At 34.3% G+C, this 18720-nt stretch overlaps 1 protein-coding gene across 2 annotated transcripts; it reads left to right on the top strand.

The window, feature by feature from the left end:
* The first annotated feature begins 2043 nt into the window (after positions 1–2043).
* On the top strand, positions 2044–17867 carry LOC128221246 (interferon-inducible GTPase 1-like). Of its 2 annotated transcripts, none has more exons than XM_052929788.1 (9): positions 2044–2159; positions 4979–5141; positions 5476–5553; positions 8890–8942; positions 10127–10178; positions 10762–10820; positions 11571–11622; positions 15271–15314; positions 15823–17867. In XM_052929788.1, exons 2-9 carry the CDS (start codon positions 5051–5053, stop codon positions 16981–16983), a joined length of 1590 nt encoding a protein of 529 aa, XP_052785748.1. In that variant the 5' UTR covers positions 2044–2159; positions 4979–5050; the 3' UTR covers positions 16984–17867. The 2 variants fall into 2 exon arrangements, with proteins under 2 accessions (XP_052785748.1, XP_052785747.1); XM_052929787.1 differs by lacking the exon at positions 5476–5553 and adding an exon at positions 5671–5748 and having other exon boundaries at positions 15823–17865.
* Positions 17868–18720: the final 853 nt, after the last annotated feature.

Below are 18720 nucleotides of genomic sequence, written 5' to 3'. Positions count from 1 at the left end.
AACCTAAGCGCTTTTACCAAAGTTTGGAGAAGAGCTTTATAAGATATGGTTAAACAATGTTTGCAAAAATAAACATAAAGAAGTTGAAACGTAAAATCATGGTAAAATTTATCTTCCGTGGTGACCCTGCTATATTTAGTTTGTCTGTATAAACACTTGAAAAGGTGCACTTATGTGGTGCCAAGGCGGTCTGGGGGTTATCTTACAGTTGGGGGTTACACGAATGTTAAATTCAAGCAATTGATTTACGCCAAAATATTTTTTGAAACGGTTTGTCAATTGTGTATAATTTCACTTTAGGAAATTTAGAGATCGAATAAAAAGTATAAAAGGAATCAACGTACAGCTATTTCAGTATATTAAAATTAAATTGTATTGGAAATGTAGCACACAAGTCTGATATCAAAGCGAATGATTGAATACTCGGAATGCAACCTTATAGATCTCAGCAAAGACAAGGAAAAACATAAAATTGACTTAAACCCCCAGTAAATTTACAATTTACTGACCATTCAAAGGCGGTACCTAATAATCGTTTATAAACAATCCTTGTTCTGACATTAAACATGGAATCTGGCAGCTACCATATTTATCGGTTGTTCTGACAAAGTGTTTAGTATTGGTCAGCAGCGGTTATTCTGCCAACGTATATGTAATCAATTGAATGTAAAAGAACAAGCACAGTAGTCGAAAGTTTAAGCATAAACCCTGTTAAATGGCACAGGGTCAACGTCAAAGACATAGAACAAACAGAAACAAACACTCACAAACAAGAAACATTGAACAATAGCTGAACACACCATAAACACACGCTGCAACATTCACATTAGACAGTATGATATTTATCAGCTACGATTGCCATCAATTGTTGCAACAACCAAACATTGCTCTTAAAGGAACCCTGTAATTTGTCAGTAATACCAACCATCGGTTTCTATGACAGGTTTTCTAATCTATTAGTTACTACAGTTTATCTAATCCATCACTAACTACAATTATCGGTTGCTTTGAAAGGGAGCATCTTTTCCAACAACAGCAATTATTATCAGTTGCTGTGACTTGGGGTATGTTATACATCAACTACATCACCAATTGGATGCTCTGACATATAATAGAAATAAACATGTTAAATCACCACTCTGTTGCTCTAATATTGGTTGGTGTTGTCCGCTAGCTACTGCAATTACCGCTTGCTCTGGCAGGTTTTATGGACTCCATCAGTTGCGAGAAAACGGCTATGCTACACAGCAGCTACACTCTATCAGTTTCGCTGACACGGGATATTTAATGCGTAAGCTAAGACCATCATCGGTAGTTCATCGGTAGTTTGGGATTTTACTACTACTACTACTACTACTACTACTACTACTACTACTACTACTACTACTACTACTACTACTACTACTACTACTACTACTAATACTACTACTACTACTACGACTACTACTACTACTACTACTACTACTACTACTACTACTACTACTACTACTACTACTACTACTACTACTACTACTACTACTACTACTACTACTACTACTACTACTACTACTACTACTACAACCACCACCACCACCACCACCACCACCACCACCACCACTACCACTACTACTACTACTACTACTACTACTACTACTACCACTACTACTACTACTACTACTACTACTACTACTACTACTACTACTACTACTACTACTGCTGCTGCTGCTGCTGCTGCTGCTACTACTACTACTACTACTACTACTACTACTACTACTACTACTACTACTACTACTACTACTACTACTACTACTACTACTACTACTACTACTATTACTACTATTTAAGTACTGTAAGAAGAAGTTTTTCATATAATATTAAAAATTCAAACTAGCCTATGGAAACTAAGTTGCTTTAGGCAATTTAGAAAAATAAGTATCATATAAACTCATTCCCCATTTTACAAATAAAATATGCTTATAACATAATCATTCAAACTGATTACAGTCATTGTCACGCATGCGTATTGAAAATAAATATAACACAGCGCGCAGGAATTGATTAGGTAGATTAGTTTGCGGACGGACGAAGTAATGTTAAACATTTTGAAAATACAGCGGTAATTGATTAGTTTGGTTGGCATAAAGACGGATAACGAAATCTTTAACATTTTCGAAACAAAGGTAAGAACTGATTTATTAGATTTACTTTTAGTAATGGATGGGTAATTTAAATTGGGTATAAATGTCCGTTTTATTTAAGATACCAATGTATTTCACCGAGTCACTTCAGCAAATCACTTCGTTTTATTGTTAAATCAATTATATGATAAATAAATCTATGATACTAATGAAGTCCAAATTTAATGTTGCATTGAATAAATCTGCTATGTTTTAAATTTCAATAAATTGTCTATGTTGTTTTCATATAATGCGATAATTTGTACTATATCGATGTAAAATTTTAAAGCATTATTTTTCGGCATTTTAACACATCAGATAAGCTTATAAAAGTTTATGATTTTACATGTTACAGTCAAACCTGTATTAAGTGGCCACCCTTGGGAAATGATCAAAGTGGCTGCTTAAAACAGGTGGCCACTTAATCCAGGTTTGACACTTAAGCTTTATTCAGAGATGGATTCATGTATCTTAACTACCACTTAACACCACAATCAATAACATCTGTATCAATATTATTGAAGAAGGTTGAATGCAAATACATTTGTATAGAAAATATAACTTTTTTTCAAATTTATAAATATAATACATAAGATAAATGTTGATACAAGACATAAACGAAACACACCACATATCAGTCTACACATTGACACAACTACATGTATACACATTTTTAGTTCACTTTTTAAAGTAGTCCGTACACTAAATACATTAAATGAATGTTGACGCATATCATTAACAAATCACACCACAGATCAGTCTACACATTTACACAACTACATATGCATACACATTTCCTGTAATTTTCCTCTGTCTTTTTGCGTTTGAATTTCCATTGCTTTCATATTCCTCCACAATTTCACGCTTCACTTAAGTAAGAAATTGATTTGAGTCCGTCCACAGTAAATTCCATGGCAACACTTCTTGCACTACGGCCGTTTTTTTTAATAACTTTATACATTCGACACGTTCTTTTAGAGTCAAACACTTTCGATTAGTCTTTTTTTTCAGCCATAATCAAAATATCAAGAACAATGCATTGTAAATATCCGTTCGTAGAGATATAAATTCGTGCACTTTAAAAAATAATATTGAAGTGAATACAAATCGTAACTCCTTTCACGCCGTCGAATGAAAATGCAAACTGGGAATTCATAATAACCGGTGTTTTTTGTCGGTCTTTAATAATTACCTTCTTAATTATTTAATTATCGTATTTATTGTGTCATTAATTGTGTCAATTCTGATCAAAACAGACGCCGACGTGTTATAAACATGATTTCTCGATGAGTAAACACGCATGACAATCGTGTGATGCAATATTCATTTTCATTGGATGACGGAGATACCCGAGGCTGTCATTCTTTTCCGTAAATGTCTATACGCAATTAAAGCTGTGTATTGGAAAAAAATATAAGCGGAAGTGTCAGTGACAAGGGATAAGTGGCCGCTAATTAGTGAATATATGGCTTCATGGGGACAAAAATTAGTGGCCTTGGCCGCGTTAGACAGTTGGCCGCTTAATGCACGTACATTATATAGTAAAAACGTACGGGGGGAATTTGGAGTGGCCCGTTAAGGCAGGTGGCCATTTAAAGCAGGTGACCGTTCAACCAGGTTTGACTGTATATGCATTTATATTATCAATGCCAACTTAAGAATTGCAATTTAATGTGTACTATCTGCACTTAGAATTGTTAGTATTTTAAGCCCAATTGGTTGTTATATTTGTAGACATATATCGTGTTTATTTCAACTCTCTTATGAGTAGACATACCATTGCAAGTTATCAACATATCTATATGCAAATGTGTGTTGTTGTTTTTCTGTTTCCGAAACAAGATTCATAAACTCAGAATCAAGTTACCTTTAAAATATACAAAAGGTACCTTTTTACTTTCCTTGAATAATTTATATGATTGAAAAGAAAAACAATAATAAAATAAAATGCTTTCTGCATTTTTTGTGCGTTTCCCTATACATGTAGGCTCGTGTTACAATCTAGCTCTATAATGGTCTAAGACATTGCTTCATGCATTTATAGTTCTGATTTAACTAAGATATTGGCGGCGCTGCAAACAAGCCATTATTATACTTACCAAACAATAATTATGAGTGTCTACTCAAATTTCAAGCCAAACAAAACAGCTCACTTACAAGCAAATCATTGTCAGATGTAATGATGCATAGAAAATAATGTATCGGGCATTGTTTTGCCGGTCATGTTTTCGTTGAACGATCATACATATTTGAAGAATATTATGCTAACTAAACTAAGACTAGAAAAATATATCTCAAGAATATAACACACAATATATTATTGAAATGATCAATAATCAAGAAACACTACTTTTTGAACTTTCTTATTGTTTCTACTCCTATCTGGATGGTGTCTGACCATACATCATTGCCAAGGTCGCGATATTGGTTAGCATTGGTATGGAACAAAATTACCAACTATGATGCAACCTTTCATAAGCTACCAAAGTCTTAAAGAGTATCAGCGAGGTGACATTAGAATTGAATTATAATAAGAATGGACATGGTAGCACTATTCGGTATTTCAAAAAGGTGGTTTAGTTTTGCACGTAAATACACATATAAACAGTAAACAGAAAATCTAAACGCCATACATGTTAACACTTCAATGTCGGTATCAATTTGTTCATGCATTCATTATTTTGTGTTACGTAAGTAAAGGTTAATGGAAAATGCTGGTCTGAACTCTAGTTAAAGATAATGACACTTTACTATTCCTAGACATCGGTAAATTAGTAATATTTTCTAAATTACTCGTTTTTATTTCCTTTTCTGAAAAACAGTTGAGAAAATAAATCAAGTAAACTCATACGGATGACGCTCATGTGGAGTAGAACGTATATGACATTGCCAGTATGGACTCTGCTAAAGCGAGTGACACTATAAAAAAGATAGACAGCCAAGAAAAGCAGCAACATAGATTATCGACTGAAGATGATAGCGAAGGTTGAAAGCATTATATGTGTTTTTGTGTTTGTGCTTTGGAAATATGTCTTTTTAAAATACAGACATAATTTCAATTTAACTCTTGATTTAAAGTTAAATGGATGTGCCCTATGTTATGATATGCTTTGGAGGTCATATGAAGTGGTGTATTTGATGAACTGTCGTTTCCGATTATTTTAAATATTTTTGGCATGATGCAATAAACTAACATTTTTAAAATCTAAATTTAATAAATTCTTGTTTATTTCAAGAACATTTAAAATTTCGCGCTGAAGTATTTAAGCTATTTCAATATTTCCTTTTGTGTTTTGATTAAAAATGTTTTCCTTTAAAGGAGCATTCGAAGCACTGCAAAGTAAGAATCGACAAGCAGTAAATATTCCATCTGGATCAAGCATAGCGCCAATCCAAGGTTATTTTTTTAATTTACCCATGTTTATTTCAAGAACATTTAATATTGCGTATTGAAGTATTTTAGCTATTTCAATATTACCTTTTGTGTTTTGATTAAAAATGGTTTCCTGTAAAGGAGCATCTGACGCGCTGCAAATTAAGAATCGACAAGCAGTGAATCTTCCATCTGGATCAAGCATAGCGCCAATCCAAGGTTCTTTTTTTACGTTACCCTTTTTACACATGGAAATACATCTTATATTAAATTTGTTCATGTCAAACGGGGCTATACCTTACTCGCAAATGTATAAACAAACCCGTAGGGATAGACAAAATATTGGACTACTTTCTCGTCTCACAGGTTTCAGATTTCTTTCGGATTAGCAGATAAGGCTAAAGTATGCATTTCATGTTTCTCCAAATACGTTCTGTTATTATCGTTACATTTCTAGACAAATGTGGGTACGGAATTCATTGTGCGTATGTAACATTTTTATATATACAAAGAATAGTTATAACATAAACATTCAAATATAAAATACCTATTTGGAAATGTCGACAAATTGTTTTAAAAAGTTATTTAATACAACCCGCCATGCTCAGAGTCCTTCGTGACCGCGAACTGGACTACTGACGGGGTTTTATCCTCAGTCAAGTTGTTAAGATACAGCTGTACTACGTAACATATACGTCCTCAGCCAAGTGCCCACCTTTCACTGGGTGTTTCACCCCTTATCACGGTACACCCTCTAGATGTCGGGGCAGGTATGGGTGATCAGTCAATACCTCGTCTAGGTTGGCTTCCAAGTTGGTTCACTGCATCGTATACATATCTGGACGTTCTCTCTCCAGCATGAACGGCGACTCACAACATTTTCCACACTAACTGTGATGGAAAGCCTCGACATACAACTTCCACTTGGAAGATCAATGTCTTTCAACCCCTCTCTCTCTCTCTCTCTCTTCATGTGTTTATCAAGTCTTGGAATTTTTTTTTCCAGCTCGTATGCCTTCTTTTTTTCTTTCTTCTCAGGGTATTGTTAGCTCCACCAATACAATCAGCTTTGGAGACCCGGACCATATATATCTATGTCTTGCAAAACAGGTGGTAAGGGCCATTTTCCTAGGAAACTTTGCCCAGGTCTACAACATTTCCCAGTTTTGAGATTTTTGTTGGATTCCGCTACATGTTGTTGTTCTCCCCTTGTCTTATGAAGCTGAAAAACTGGGTGTGTTTCAAGGGTTTCTCTTTCCCCCTCTTAATTCCTAAGGTGTTTGACATTTTCTTAGAACCTGGTCGTTGCGCCAGGTATACTGCCTTTGTGCCAAGGCTGTTGTGCAAGAAGATAATATATGCCGCAGCGATCCTATATTTTCACACAGAGGGCAGGTAGAGTCCTCTTATTACTTCCACTGCTTCAAATTGGTTTGAGTGGATAACATGTCAAACACCAATGTGAGAAATAAGCTTCTGCCATGTGATTTTTCTCTCAGGTAACTTTTACTTCGTCCAATTTCCCTTGGGTTCAAGATGTACCGCCTTTTCTGACCGTGCCTCTTCTTCTGCTTTTCGAACCTCTCCCCGAAACATGGTTCTCTTCTTGACGTTGTCAGAGTTCTCCAACGCTGCGTACGACTGACTCACAAACATGATGTATCGATATGTGTAGTGCCTACAATGACTTTGTGTTTGAGACTGCTTTCAGTCTGTTTTACTGCCTGGCTAACAGACCATTTCCTTCCCGTTCAAACGTCTTTACCTGCTTAATTAATCTTACCAGCGCTCGTGTCTCATAGTGTTAGTTGCAGACGTGTTTAGCGACCTTGTACTCCCCAACGAAGGAGCTGGTGGGCATCTGTAGTTTTGTTGACATGCCATAGAATCCAGTTCTGATAAAGGAAGGCGGAAATCCACTTCCTCCGTGGGACAGGGCGCGTTTTTCTTAGACGGATGCTGGCATGATGACTACGTTCTTACTTCTGATCGATATGACGTCACTTTACGTCACCGGCTGTCACCTGGGCCCGCCCATACGGTTAACGTGGGAACCTCGTTTCGCTTTTTTAAACACTTTCCCGTTGACGTAGAGAGATGCGACCGGATGCGTTGTTCTAAGACGGCGGCTGGCATGGCGACTTCGTTCTTACTTCTGATCGATATGGCGTCGCTTTACGTCACCGGCTGTCACCTGGGCCCGCCCATACGGTTAACGTGGGAACCTCGTTTCGCTTTTTAAACACTTTCCCGTTGACGTAGAGAGAATGGACCGGGTGCGTTGTTCAAAGACGGCGGCTGGCATGGCGACACCTGGACCCGCCCATACGGTTAACGTGGGAACATCGTTTCGCTTTTTTAGAAAAGTTCCCGTTAATGTAGAGAGTTGGCACTGGGCGCGTTGTTCTAAGACGGCGGCAGGCATGGTTACTATGTTCTTACTTATGACCGATATGACGTCACTTTACATCACCGGCTGTCACCTGGGCCCGCCTATACGGTTAACGTGGGAAACTATTTTCGTTTTTTTAACACTTTTCCTTTCACGTAGAGAGCTGGGACCGGGCGCGTTGTTCTTAGACGGCGGCTGGCATGGTGACTACCTTCTTACTTGTGACCGATATAACGTCACTTTACATCACCGGCTGTCACCTGGGCCCGCCAATACGTCTATTGTATTTCATATCATTGTCGTCTAATTTATATTCCTTTCGGTCATATCAAAATAGTATATATGTTTCAATATGTAGCATTTAGTAACTGAATTAGTTTTTGCCAAATGTAACCACTAGTTGTTCTATGTTATAAACATTGTAAGCAATTCACGTCGGTCAATGCGACTTTAAAAAGTAATCCTTTTAATATATAAGATCCGAACATATTGAATATTTTATCACATCATTTTCTATGCTGGTACATGATTTGTTCAATATAATTTGATTAATTCAAAACAATGATCACTGTTATGTTTAAGATTACATTTAGATTGCTTCAATCATTGTAATATCGTATCATACAAAATGCTAAAACACACGAACTCATATAAGAAGCACAGTTCATGTTAGTTATATATATAGTTATATAAGAAAATGTTTAAACTTGCAAAGAAGCAAGGTCATTGCCTGGCAACAAATTAGATTATTTTTTGTGTATTGCCAGATAATAGATACGGAATACAATCATAGATTAACTGCCCAATACCATTATATGGAGTTTAATTGGTGTTATTTACAGAGCATAAATACATGAAAAAAAATGACCGCGGCCATTAGATAGATAATATTCAAATCGTATCCATTGGATTCACCTAAAAAAGAAAAGATAAGAATATGTAACCTAAAAATGTGAATCGTATTTCAGATAGCTGCGGTGCACAGGATGTCCAGCAATCTACAGTGGATTTTGAGTACAAGGTTTTGATTTTGTCGTTTTGTCCTGTATGCTAAGATTATTTTACACCGTTAAGGTTGTCTATTGATGCATTAACGTAGACATATAAAGGTGTAGAACATCCATATACATATTCATTACTGTCACGTATTCATATTAGGGATACAAATGAATATTAAAATATTGGAATATTCGATCGAACGTTTGATATTCGAAGTGACATCAAACAAATTAAATTTTCGGTATTTTTTTATGACCATTTCAATAAAGGATATATGGAATCAGCTACTAAAGTGATGTCATGGCTGCAAATTAAGCTGTGCGATATAGCTCAAATTGCCGTATTGATATGAATGCCATGTGTTAGCTAAGTGCTCTAAACTGTTTTCCATGTTTCAATATAACGTCTATGCTTTGAAATGTAACTGCAAAGACTATCTTTTTAGGACATTGTTGTACAATAGATGAGTCAAAATTCCGGATTCTTTTCGTTTTATTATTGAACTAATTTCCGAGTAGGTTCGGTTTTCCTTAGTTATGTTTAGTAGAGACCAGTTCCAGAACGACGCTGCTCGTCCTACAAAACGACCATCTATTGGTGCATCACAACATTCAACCAAGATTTTACTATCATGGCCTTGTTTATATATATTGAATGCTTTTGCATTGAAGTTAATTTGGGTTTTTGTTTATACAGAATATTTTGCTTTTTGTAGGATTTAATTTTTGTAAATGGGGAATTTCACAGGCTAATTTTGGGAAAAATCAGCGTCCATTGCGTGTCCAGGCTATAACAAAGGCCCCGGCTATAACTATAGCGAATAATAATAGTAGGTCACTGAATCTCTTAAAAGTTTATTTTGGTAATCGAATAATCGAATATTACATCGAAAGAATTACCGAATATTTGAATACCAATTTTGCCATTCGTTTGCATCCCTATTATATATACATAGTGTGTAACGATACTGATTTTACACGTCAAGTGCATCCTTTCGTATTGCAATAAAATTGTTTATATGCGAATATAACAAACATTTCAAATAAACATATCTAAGTATATCTAAGTATTTAATTATTATTTATTTTGAAGTATATTCGAATTTCTTGTTTCAATATTTGTTCAACGTACATATTGTGTAAACACGTGTATGACCCATTGTACTCAATTTTTAGTGAACTTCAAATCATTACATTAACCTTACAGGATGGATTGCTATTTCTTCCAAGCGTGGAAACCTCGCAAGCCACTGAAATGCGTAAGAAAATATTCGAATATTATCTGATATATGAAACAATGTTTTAGCGTTCTTGTCAGCGGCGACTTCAAACGAAACTGACTTAAACCTTTTCAAGCACGTATTATAATTTCTGATTACAATGTTTAACGAAATGCCCATGGCAGTTTCAAGCCAAACATAAAATACAAACGATATGAGCAAACGCACATTGTAGTTTAATGTTTAATTTGAAAACCGAAATAATTGTTCCACGTGCAGGACCGTTTACCACTATACAGGTTATTATTAACCATATTTTACCGGACTTCTTGTTAAAAGATGTTGTATATGTGCATTTATATTATTAATTAAAGCTGCTTTAATCATTCTACAAATATTTCAGCATATATTTGGGTAATTACGGAATATAACGTTTTATAATAGATATCAGAATATTTCAATGCCAATACTTTAATACTAACGATTTTGTCTGAAGACCCAAACCTTTGTGCTGCGTTCAATTCAGGTAAATGTGATCTAAAACGTTACTTTGACCTAGGTCGCACTAGGCCCTAGTTAGATAAAGCTCAACCTAGAACAGGGATATGGCCATATTTTTCAGATGTGCATCAGGATGAAGACGCGGATTGTAATGAACCAAATCTGGACTCTCTGTCTGAGGTTTATATTTTTTATTATTTGTTATTTATAAGGTTTGTGTAATGATAACGATGCGATGTTTATTCTGAATTTATGATTTCCGCTTACTAATAATGGGCGTGTGTTCATGATGGTTTTAGTCACATAGCCATTTTGTGCATGGAAAAAGGTTTTAGTCATCAAGCCATTTTGTGCATGGAAAACAAACCGTTCTTATCGCTTACCCTATACGGGCTTATGGCGTCTTTATTCAGTGATATATATTGCACTATGGATGTGAAAGCAGGACCTCATTGAAACAATCTTAGGCGACGTGACAAGTTTCAAACGTATTATGCCACTAAACTTCCTTTAGATATTATTTTAAGAATATTTTACAGGGGCAACAATAATAGTGTTCAGCGAAATTGAACATATTGCCTCACCTGCCTTTAATAAGTTTCATATTTGTTTACGCAAAAAACTTATTTTATATCATTCGGGGCTGAAAAGGAGCCTTCTTGAACCTAGCCCTTTTCATTAGACCATGATTTTGAAATTAAATAGCGTATGCTATATTGTGCATATTTATACACATTTTTGTCCAAATATATAACGAAAGGAAATGAAACGTTATATAAGTATTTGTGAAAATGAAAGCAATGTTTGAATCTATTTTTCCTGTATCATTTTGAATATATATGTTATGCAACAAAACAGGTCACGGGACGGTTTGTAAAATCATTTTCAAATTTCATACAGATGTGTACATTCTTGAACCATTTCTTATAGGAGGTGGTTAAACTACTGGATAGACAAAATATTCCCGAACCAACTACTACAAGTAAGTATCATAACGAGAATATGTTAACATTCACACCGTGCTTTGTTTACATTTTTACCGTGCTTTGGGCTTGGGCTTGCTGTTATGATAAACTGAGGGTCGCTATGACTTAACATGATCAAAATGACCATTGGTAACGCTAAAATGAATTACCAGGAATATATTTTAATCGTTACTTGTATAATCTTTATTTGATATAATTTAATTATATGGCAATTTAATATCAATACTTCTATTTTTTACCAATGAATTTGGCAAACGAAATGTACCTTCTGAAAATATCATCAATTAATAGCGAATCACATATGCATTCTGACGCAAGAGAATTAAATACCCGTCATAAATATTCATCCGGTCATGCGATTTAATATCGATATAAAAACTTTGTTTTTTATCATTTATAATTATTTAGAGTTTTGGATAGTGGATACCCCTACCTATCCTTATATTTCGATAAACTACTTTTGGTTAAACATGTCCGTCGCCTAACCATTATATAATGTTATTTCCTTATGACATAAACAGTAACGTAAAGTTTCGTGATTCTTTGATGTATCTGAGGTTTTTTAGAATTTTCCTTTTATTTTGACATTGATATGAACATGTAAATATTCAAACCAAATGTGCAATTCGACGTCATCCTTTTGTGTGATATTCGTTAAGTGATATTGCGTTGCAAACAAAACAACTCTATCAAACATACATTAGGCCACTACTTTTATATAAATTGGTTTACAAAACCGGCGGGTCTAATTTTCCGAAAAGTACAAAAAAAAAAAAAAAATGAATTTCACTTTTTTTTCAAGATTATTTTCCCGACCGTATTGATTTTGGTGCGAAACGAAAGAAAAACGAACAGATAAGAGTACAAATGCAGTAGATCTCGACTGGTTTGTTGTTCCGTAGCCGTATTCGCCGATTTATAGTAATAACATGTGAGCCAGTCAAATGTTATGGCAGCGCCGTTGACAATGGCGAAATTGACGATAGCAGTCATTCTTTGTATGAAATAATTAAGTTAAATATGCAGGAGTTGTTAAAATAACAATAGCAAAATACATTGGCAAATTTAACAGCCGACACAAACAATAACTGTCACGTGATTGTTGTTTTTCCCCGCAAATTTAGGTCATGAAAATATTGTTGTTTATAGATGAAAAATAAGTGGCAGCGGCTGCCATCGAATAAGTAGACACAAATATCTGTAAATTATGTGTGAGAAAATATTATAACATTTTATGGTTAAATATCAAATAACAGTGCACTTAGTGTGAGTGGTGAAATCGAAAGTAAAATTTCTAAGTTGACACCGGTGATCTAGTTTCACAAGTTCGGTCGGTTGTGTTTATGGATTTTAAATCACAAACTGGTTTGGAAATACTTGTCATTGAGTCAATGTAAAGCTTGTGTTTATTCTAGATTACATGTTTATTCATGTTTGGGTTAATAGTAGAGTAAAAACAATGAAAGAGTTGAACACATGTGTCAATGCCATTTACTAATGCCAGGAGTTGTGTGCAAAACACTAAGATAAAACAACACGGAAAACTATTTTGAAGTCCATTTTAATTTGTTATGAACTTGATATTTCACTATAAATGAGATTTGTTGTTGTAACCAAGGAATTCTCTTTAAAATGAAAAATAAACAATCATGAAGTATAGATGCCCTGCGAACGCTTGATACACAAAATGGCGGAGTTGGGAGAAGATGAAAATATCCGACAACTAATTATGGATTTCACTGTTACTATCATTGGTACATTAAGTTAAGTCACATGCTAGATTTATTATTTTGCTATGTGATTGTTATGTACTGATGTGGTAATTTGCTGCAAGATTTGAATTTGAAATGGATTTGCTGAACATCGCATGGTAAATATCCCGGTCCGAAAATATCCGGACTTAGCATGGATTGGGTTACACACAACTAGGACCCCGCATGGTAAAGCTTATTAAAACTCAAATCTAGGTCTAGTTTGGTTTTTAGTTTTTCAGGAATTGTTTGCACAATATTAAAGCACAATGTCTTCATACAATATTACTTCCTTATTTACAAAATTGGAAATTATTTCACTTTATTGACATTTTCCAATATTGAAATAACTGAAACAATGCTTAGAAAATGTAATGTATTGTCTTAATACAGTGCAATTCTTGTGTATTTTAAAGCGTAAAATTTGCCTTCCCTTTTTTTCCAATTTAATATTGGTCAGTTTTTAAGTGTTCTGCATTCACTTTTGCTTTAGCATACCCTTAAAGCTAAACAAATGTCCTGCTGAGTAAGATTCAATGTATCTTTGATAAAAAGTGTAGTTTATACATGTAAACATGTTTTATAGTCAATTTCATTGATGTTTTATATGCACAGTATGTAAGATTTAAACTGTGTGTTTAATTAGAACTTTGAAACTTTGAGTGTATTAAAACATGCATTAATAGCAGTTTAAAAATTTAAAATGTCAAGTAAATGATATAAATTTTCAATGTTTTTATGTTGTTCTCTGATTTTCACCCTTTAAGAGTATGTTTTGTGACTTTTTCCCTTTTTTTTTTTTTTTTTTTTTTCGACCACCCGGTGGACATTTTTTCCAAAAATTCTTGTAAACCAAAAAATAAAAAAGGAGTGGCCTTACTTGATTTAAAATTAATAGTGGACAGTTTTGTTGAAAAGGGGCATACTTATGGTTAAAGAATACAACTTAATGTAAGTCAGTGCTAATAAGAACTTAAAAGTCCACCTTTAAAAATGTGCAATGATTAGCAATTATCAGATAAAGGCGCTGATTCTTCGTTTTTTCATACCGGATTCATACTAATGGCAAAGAGTGACCTAGCTTGGAATCGATTAATGCTTATACTCATTTTACTTGAACATGGCTAATAAAGCTGCACTCTCACAGATTTACCGTTTTGACAACTCTTTTTATTTCATTTTTTTTCTTGAAATTAACAAATTTCTTCGTAAATATCTGAAACCAGTGATATAAGCCTGCTGACAAAAAATCAGATCACAGATTTTCTTATTTTGTTTGAAATTATTGTTTTATGGCTTAAAAGGTTACTAACGGTTTAAGAAAAAATGCATAAAACATCATTCTTAACTTTATATGATTATCTGTGATCCGATGTATCGTCAGCTGTCTTAAATCACTGATTTTCTTTCAATTTCGCATAAATTGGCTCATTAGAAGACAAAAAATAAAACAGTTGTCAGAACGTTACCAACGGACAGTCCGATTATTTCCTTCGTTAAAACATAAGTTTTGTTAATACAGTGTTTTTGTTAGGGTACGTGTTTTAACGTTGTATATACTTAGTAACGGTGAGGCATTCTACGGCGTCATGAATGCACAGCATAGTGCCCGCTATTCTTAACACTGTGTTTTTGTTGTTGTCAAAATAAACCTCATAACATCACATCATTAATAAATATAAATTATTTTCAATGGGTAGCAAAGTAACTGGCTTGAATTCTCATTTCCATGGATTAAGTACAAAAATGAATTAAGCACATGTTGTTGTTTTTGTAATTTACCGTGTTTCAATTACTTCAGTTGAATAAGCATCCTTTATTATAAACGCTGTTTGATTATACGGACATACTGAAAACAACTATGTTGTGACAAGACCGTTTTTTCTTTTCAAGATAATGCAGGTCCATCAGATGAAGAAGAATTCAACGCTCGGCAGGTAAGTAAAAATCGTTACAGTGTAACAAGTTCTATTCATTCTACTCTACTCTCAGGAAATTGTTTTCGTAAAAATGTGTGTGCATTTTGGAAACACGTGACTTTGATGATTTTATAATGTATATATTTGCAAATCTACAATTAACGTGTAATTACGAAGAACAAATTTAGTATGATTGGTCTGAAACCTTTTTATCTCAAACGAACACTCATACCATAATAGTCTTTTGGCAAGTATCTTGTTTTTGAAAAAAAATGCCAATGAGCATGTTCTAATTGTAGACCCTTTTTATTGTCATTTGTTTGTGCCAGATAAAATATTTATTAAAAACAAAAAGACGTTTAAAGATACCGATTATTTGTTATGGTTAAGATATTTTTTTTTTTTTTTTTACATGAACGGTATGTGATTATTGCCTAAGTATTATTATAATAATCAATATTTGAACTGACAATTTCTGTTTCAATAGTCACTTAAGGACATCCGTTTACACATACTTCTTTTATAGTCGGAACAAGAGCGTACTCGCCGTATATCACTCAAGGAGGCATTCAAGAGAGATGGATATGCAAGCTTACATGAGGAAATAAAAAAGCAATTAGAGTCATGGAAAGATGTTAATCTGAATATTGCTGTAATTGGTGTGTCGGGCACCGGGAAATCAACGTTTATAAACACGGTGATAGGAAAACATGTGGCAGAGTCTGGATCAATCGAAACGACTTTGAAATGCACGCCTTTTCCACATCCGGGATATAAAAACGTTAAGTTTTGGGACATACCCGGGGTGGGTTCTCCTAAATTTCCTAAAGAAACGTACCTTGAGAAAATAAACTTCAAAACATACGACATCTTCCTACTTTTGTTCTCTACCAGGATGTATACCGAAAATACGTGGCTACTCGATGAAATCTCAAAAGAAGGGAAGAAAGCGTACCTCGTGAGAACAATGATTGACAATGTCAATGATAGCGTACAAAGGGACTATCAAGGAAAGAAAACGGAAGAAGAAGTTCACCAAATGATAATCGGAAACATTCAAGAAAACATGCCAACTATTGCTAGAAATCATATTTTCCTTATATGTTGCTTTAGACAAGATTATGCCGATTTTGAAAATCTGTTAAAAACCATTCTTCAAGAGCTACCAGACATGAAACGAACGACATTAGCACTATCACTGTCAGCGACTTCTGATGAGATCATTACCTTGAAGGTCAAAGAACTAAAGGCAAGGACACCGAAGGTGTCAGCTGGGGTGTCCATTGGTACCGTCATTCCAATAGTTGGAATTTGTGTGCAGGTCGGTGCCCTATATAAGGAAGTTATGTTTTACCGACAGCAGCTTGGAACAGACGAGGATTCGATAAAGAAGATAGCAAAACGAATTGATCTCAAAGAGGACGAAATATATGAGAAATTAGATTTAGCGGATAAAGCCTTTTTTAGATCAGTATTTGCGTTTTCGGCATTTGCAGTAAATGCTGGTGGATATTTGTTTTTAAAAGAAACGGCAAAAGTGGCTGTACCGATCATTGGTACACTTGTTTCCGGTGTTAGTAATTATAAATGGAGCGTTTTTACATTAGAATCCATTTTATCAAAGTTTGAAATAGAAGCCAGGAAACTGAATCGTTTTCTCAAAGAATGGACAGAAAAAAAAGAATAACGCTGCACAATAATATTGTTCAAAGACAAGTGAAAAAAAAAACATTCAAGGAACCAATCGTTGTCATTATTTGATTTGTATAAACGTTAAACGTTTTGCTGTTTATAAAAAGCAAATTGTATCACTTATTCAGATATTAATTTACGTAGTTCAGTTCCGAAAATCTTAACGCATAAACAAAATTAAAATTGGTCCTACCTGGATCTTAGAATACAGTGGCCATTCGGATTGCGTGGTATACATAACGGACCAATCCAATGAATGGAGTAAATGATGTATGACCATAAGTTTGATTTAAGTTACATATTGAATACCCCTCCTGATCTGCACAATAAATTGTTATGGTTTCAAGTGTCAATATATTCCCAAAACACCTTTATTTGGTGTGGCTTTAAACAACATGAAGGAAAATATTCAGTTGATATAAATCAAATGTAATGTTATCACACGCTGATTTTCATCTATATACCATGTATAATTGATGAGACAAGTAGAAGGAAGATAGGATTGATATATTGATTGTAAATGTTATATGAATATTAAATCCGCCTATTTCAATCAACATAATAACATCACAGTAGAGATATTCATTTGCCATAGACTCAGATGCTTTACTCCGACGGAACGAAAATGATTATGTTAATAGCATGATCTCAATTGATTCAGAAAATGTATTTGTATTGGCTATCACATGAATAAATTGGCTGACCATAGAGGAGTCATAGACATCAGACACTTTAGGTATAGTTGGATAATTTTAAATAATTAAAGACTGGCCATTGGCCAAGCACTCGAGCTTTTCATATTGACATGTATGGACACCAACTAAACATACTGCCTGGAACCAAATTACAACCGCACATATAACAACAACTACTACAAATATTACTCCTGCTGCTGTTGCTGCTGCTGATGTTGATGATGCTGCTGCAATTTCTACTACTGCTGCTACTACTTATACTACTACTTTTACTACTTCCACTACTACTACTACTACTACTACTACTACTACTACTACTACTACTACTACTACTACTACTACTACTACTACTACTACTACTACTACTACTACTACTACTACTACTACAACTACTACTGAATTTGCAGTAAATATAATTTTCAAAGCAAACTCAGTTGGACAGTTGTACAAAGAAGCATTAATATCAAAATATTTGTACAATAGCTTAGTATGCGGTAGTATGAGGCTGGATATTATGTGATTTTTATAGGCCAGATGACGACAGTTTTACTGGTGTCAAAGACGAGAGACTCCTGACGTTATAACACCGATATCAAAATGACATTTCATAAGTAACCATCAGAGTGGTACATCATTGAACCTTCATTTGCTTACCAAATGAATTAAAACGAGGTAACTTTAGTAAGCACGTATAACAATATTTAGCTAGCCTTATATATATTATTGTTAACACGTTCAAGTCGTGTTTCATCGGTATTTATCAAAGTTAAGCTACAGCATTTGGCTGAGCACTTGAAAACTTAGTCTGAGGTCTAGCTACTACATTTGGATCAACCATCCGTATCTTTAACGTACCAGTCTTTTTACTTTTTAGGTGTGATGATAACCAATTAGTCGTTCTCTGAAATGTTTTAAATGCTCCGCGAGAAGTTTCGTTATCTCACAGTTTAATTTTGATATTCATCAGTTACGCTGACTTTTTCTTTTGGAAACCTTCTTGTATGTTTTTTTTTTAATTTAACTTACCTATTCCTTTC

This window comes from Mya arenaria, chromosome 16 (assembly GCF_026914265.1).
Source record: "Mya arenaria isolate MELC-2E11 chromosome 16, ASM2691426v1".
In the NCBI taxonomy this organism is placed as follows: Eukaryota; Metazoa; Mollusca; class Bivalvia; order Myida; family Myidae; genus Mya; species Mya arenaria.
Note: the sequence above shows the minus strand (reverse complement) of the source record. Positions and strands in the feature narration are given on the sequence as shown.

Bases quoted from the DNA above. Each gene is read 5' to 3' on its own strand.
- LOC128221246 (XM_052929788.1), top strand. From the start codon at position 5,051: ATGGACTCTGCTAAAGCGAGTGACACTATAAAAAAGATAGACAGCCAA. The intron at 5,554-8,889 runs GTTATTTTTTTA...ATCGTATTTCAG, and splicing joins AAGCATAGCGCCAATCCAAG to ATAGCTGCGGTGCACAGGAT. The intron at 8,943-10,126 runs GTTTTGATTTTG...TTAACCTTACAG, and splicing joins CAGTGGATTTTGAGTACAAG to GATGGATTGCTATTTCTTCC.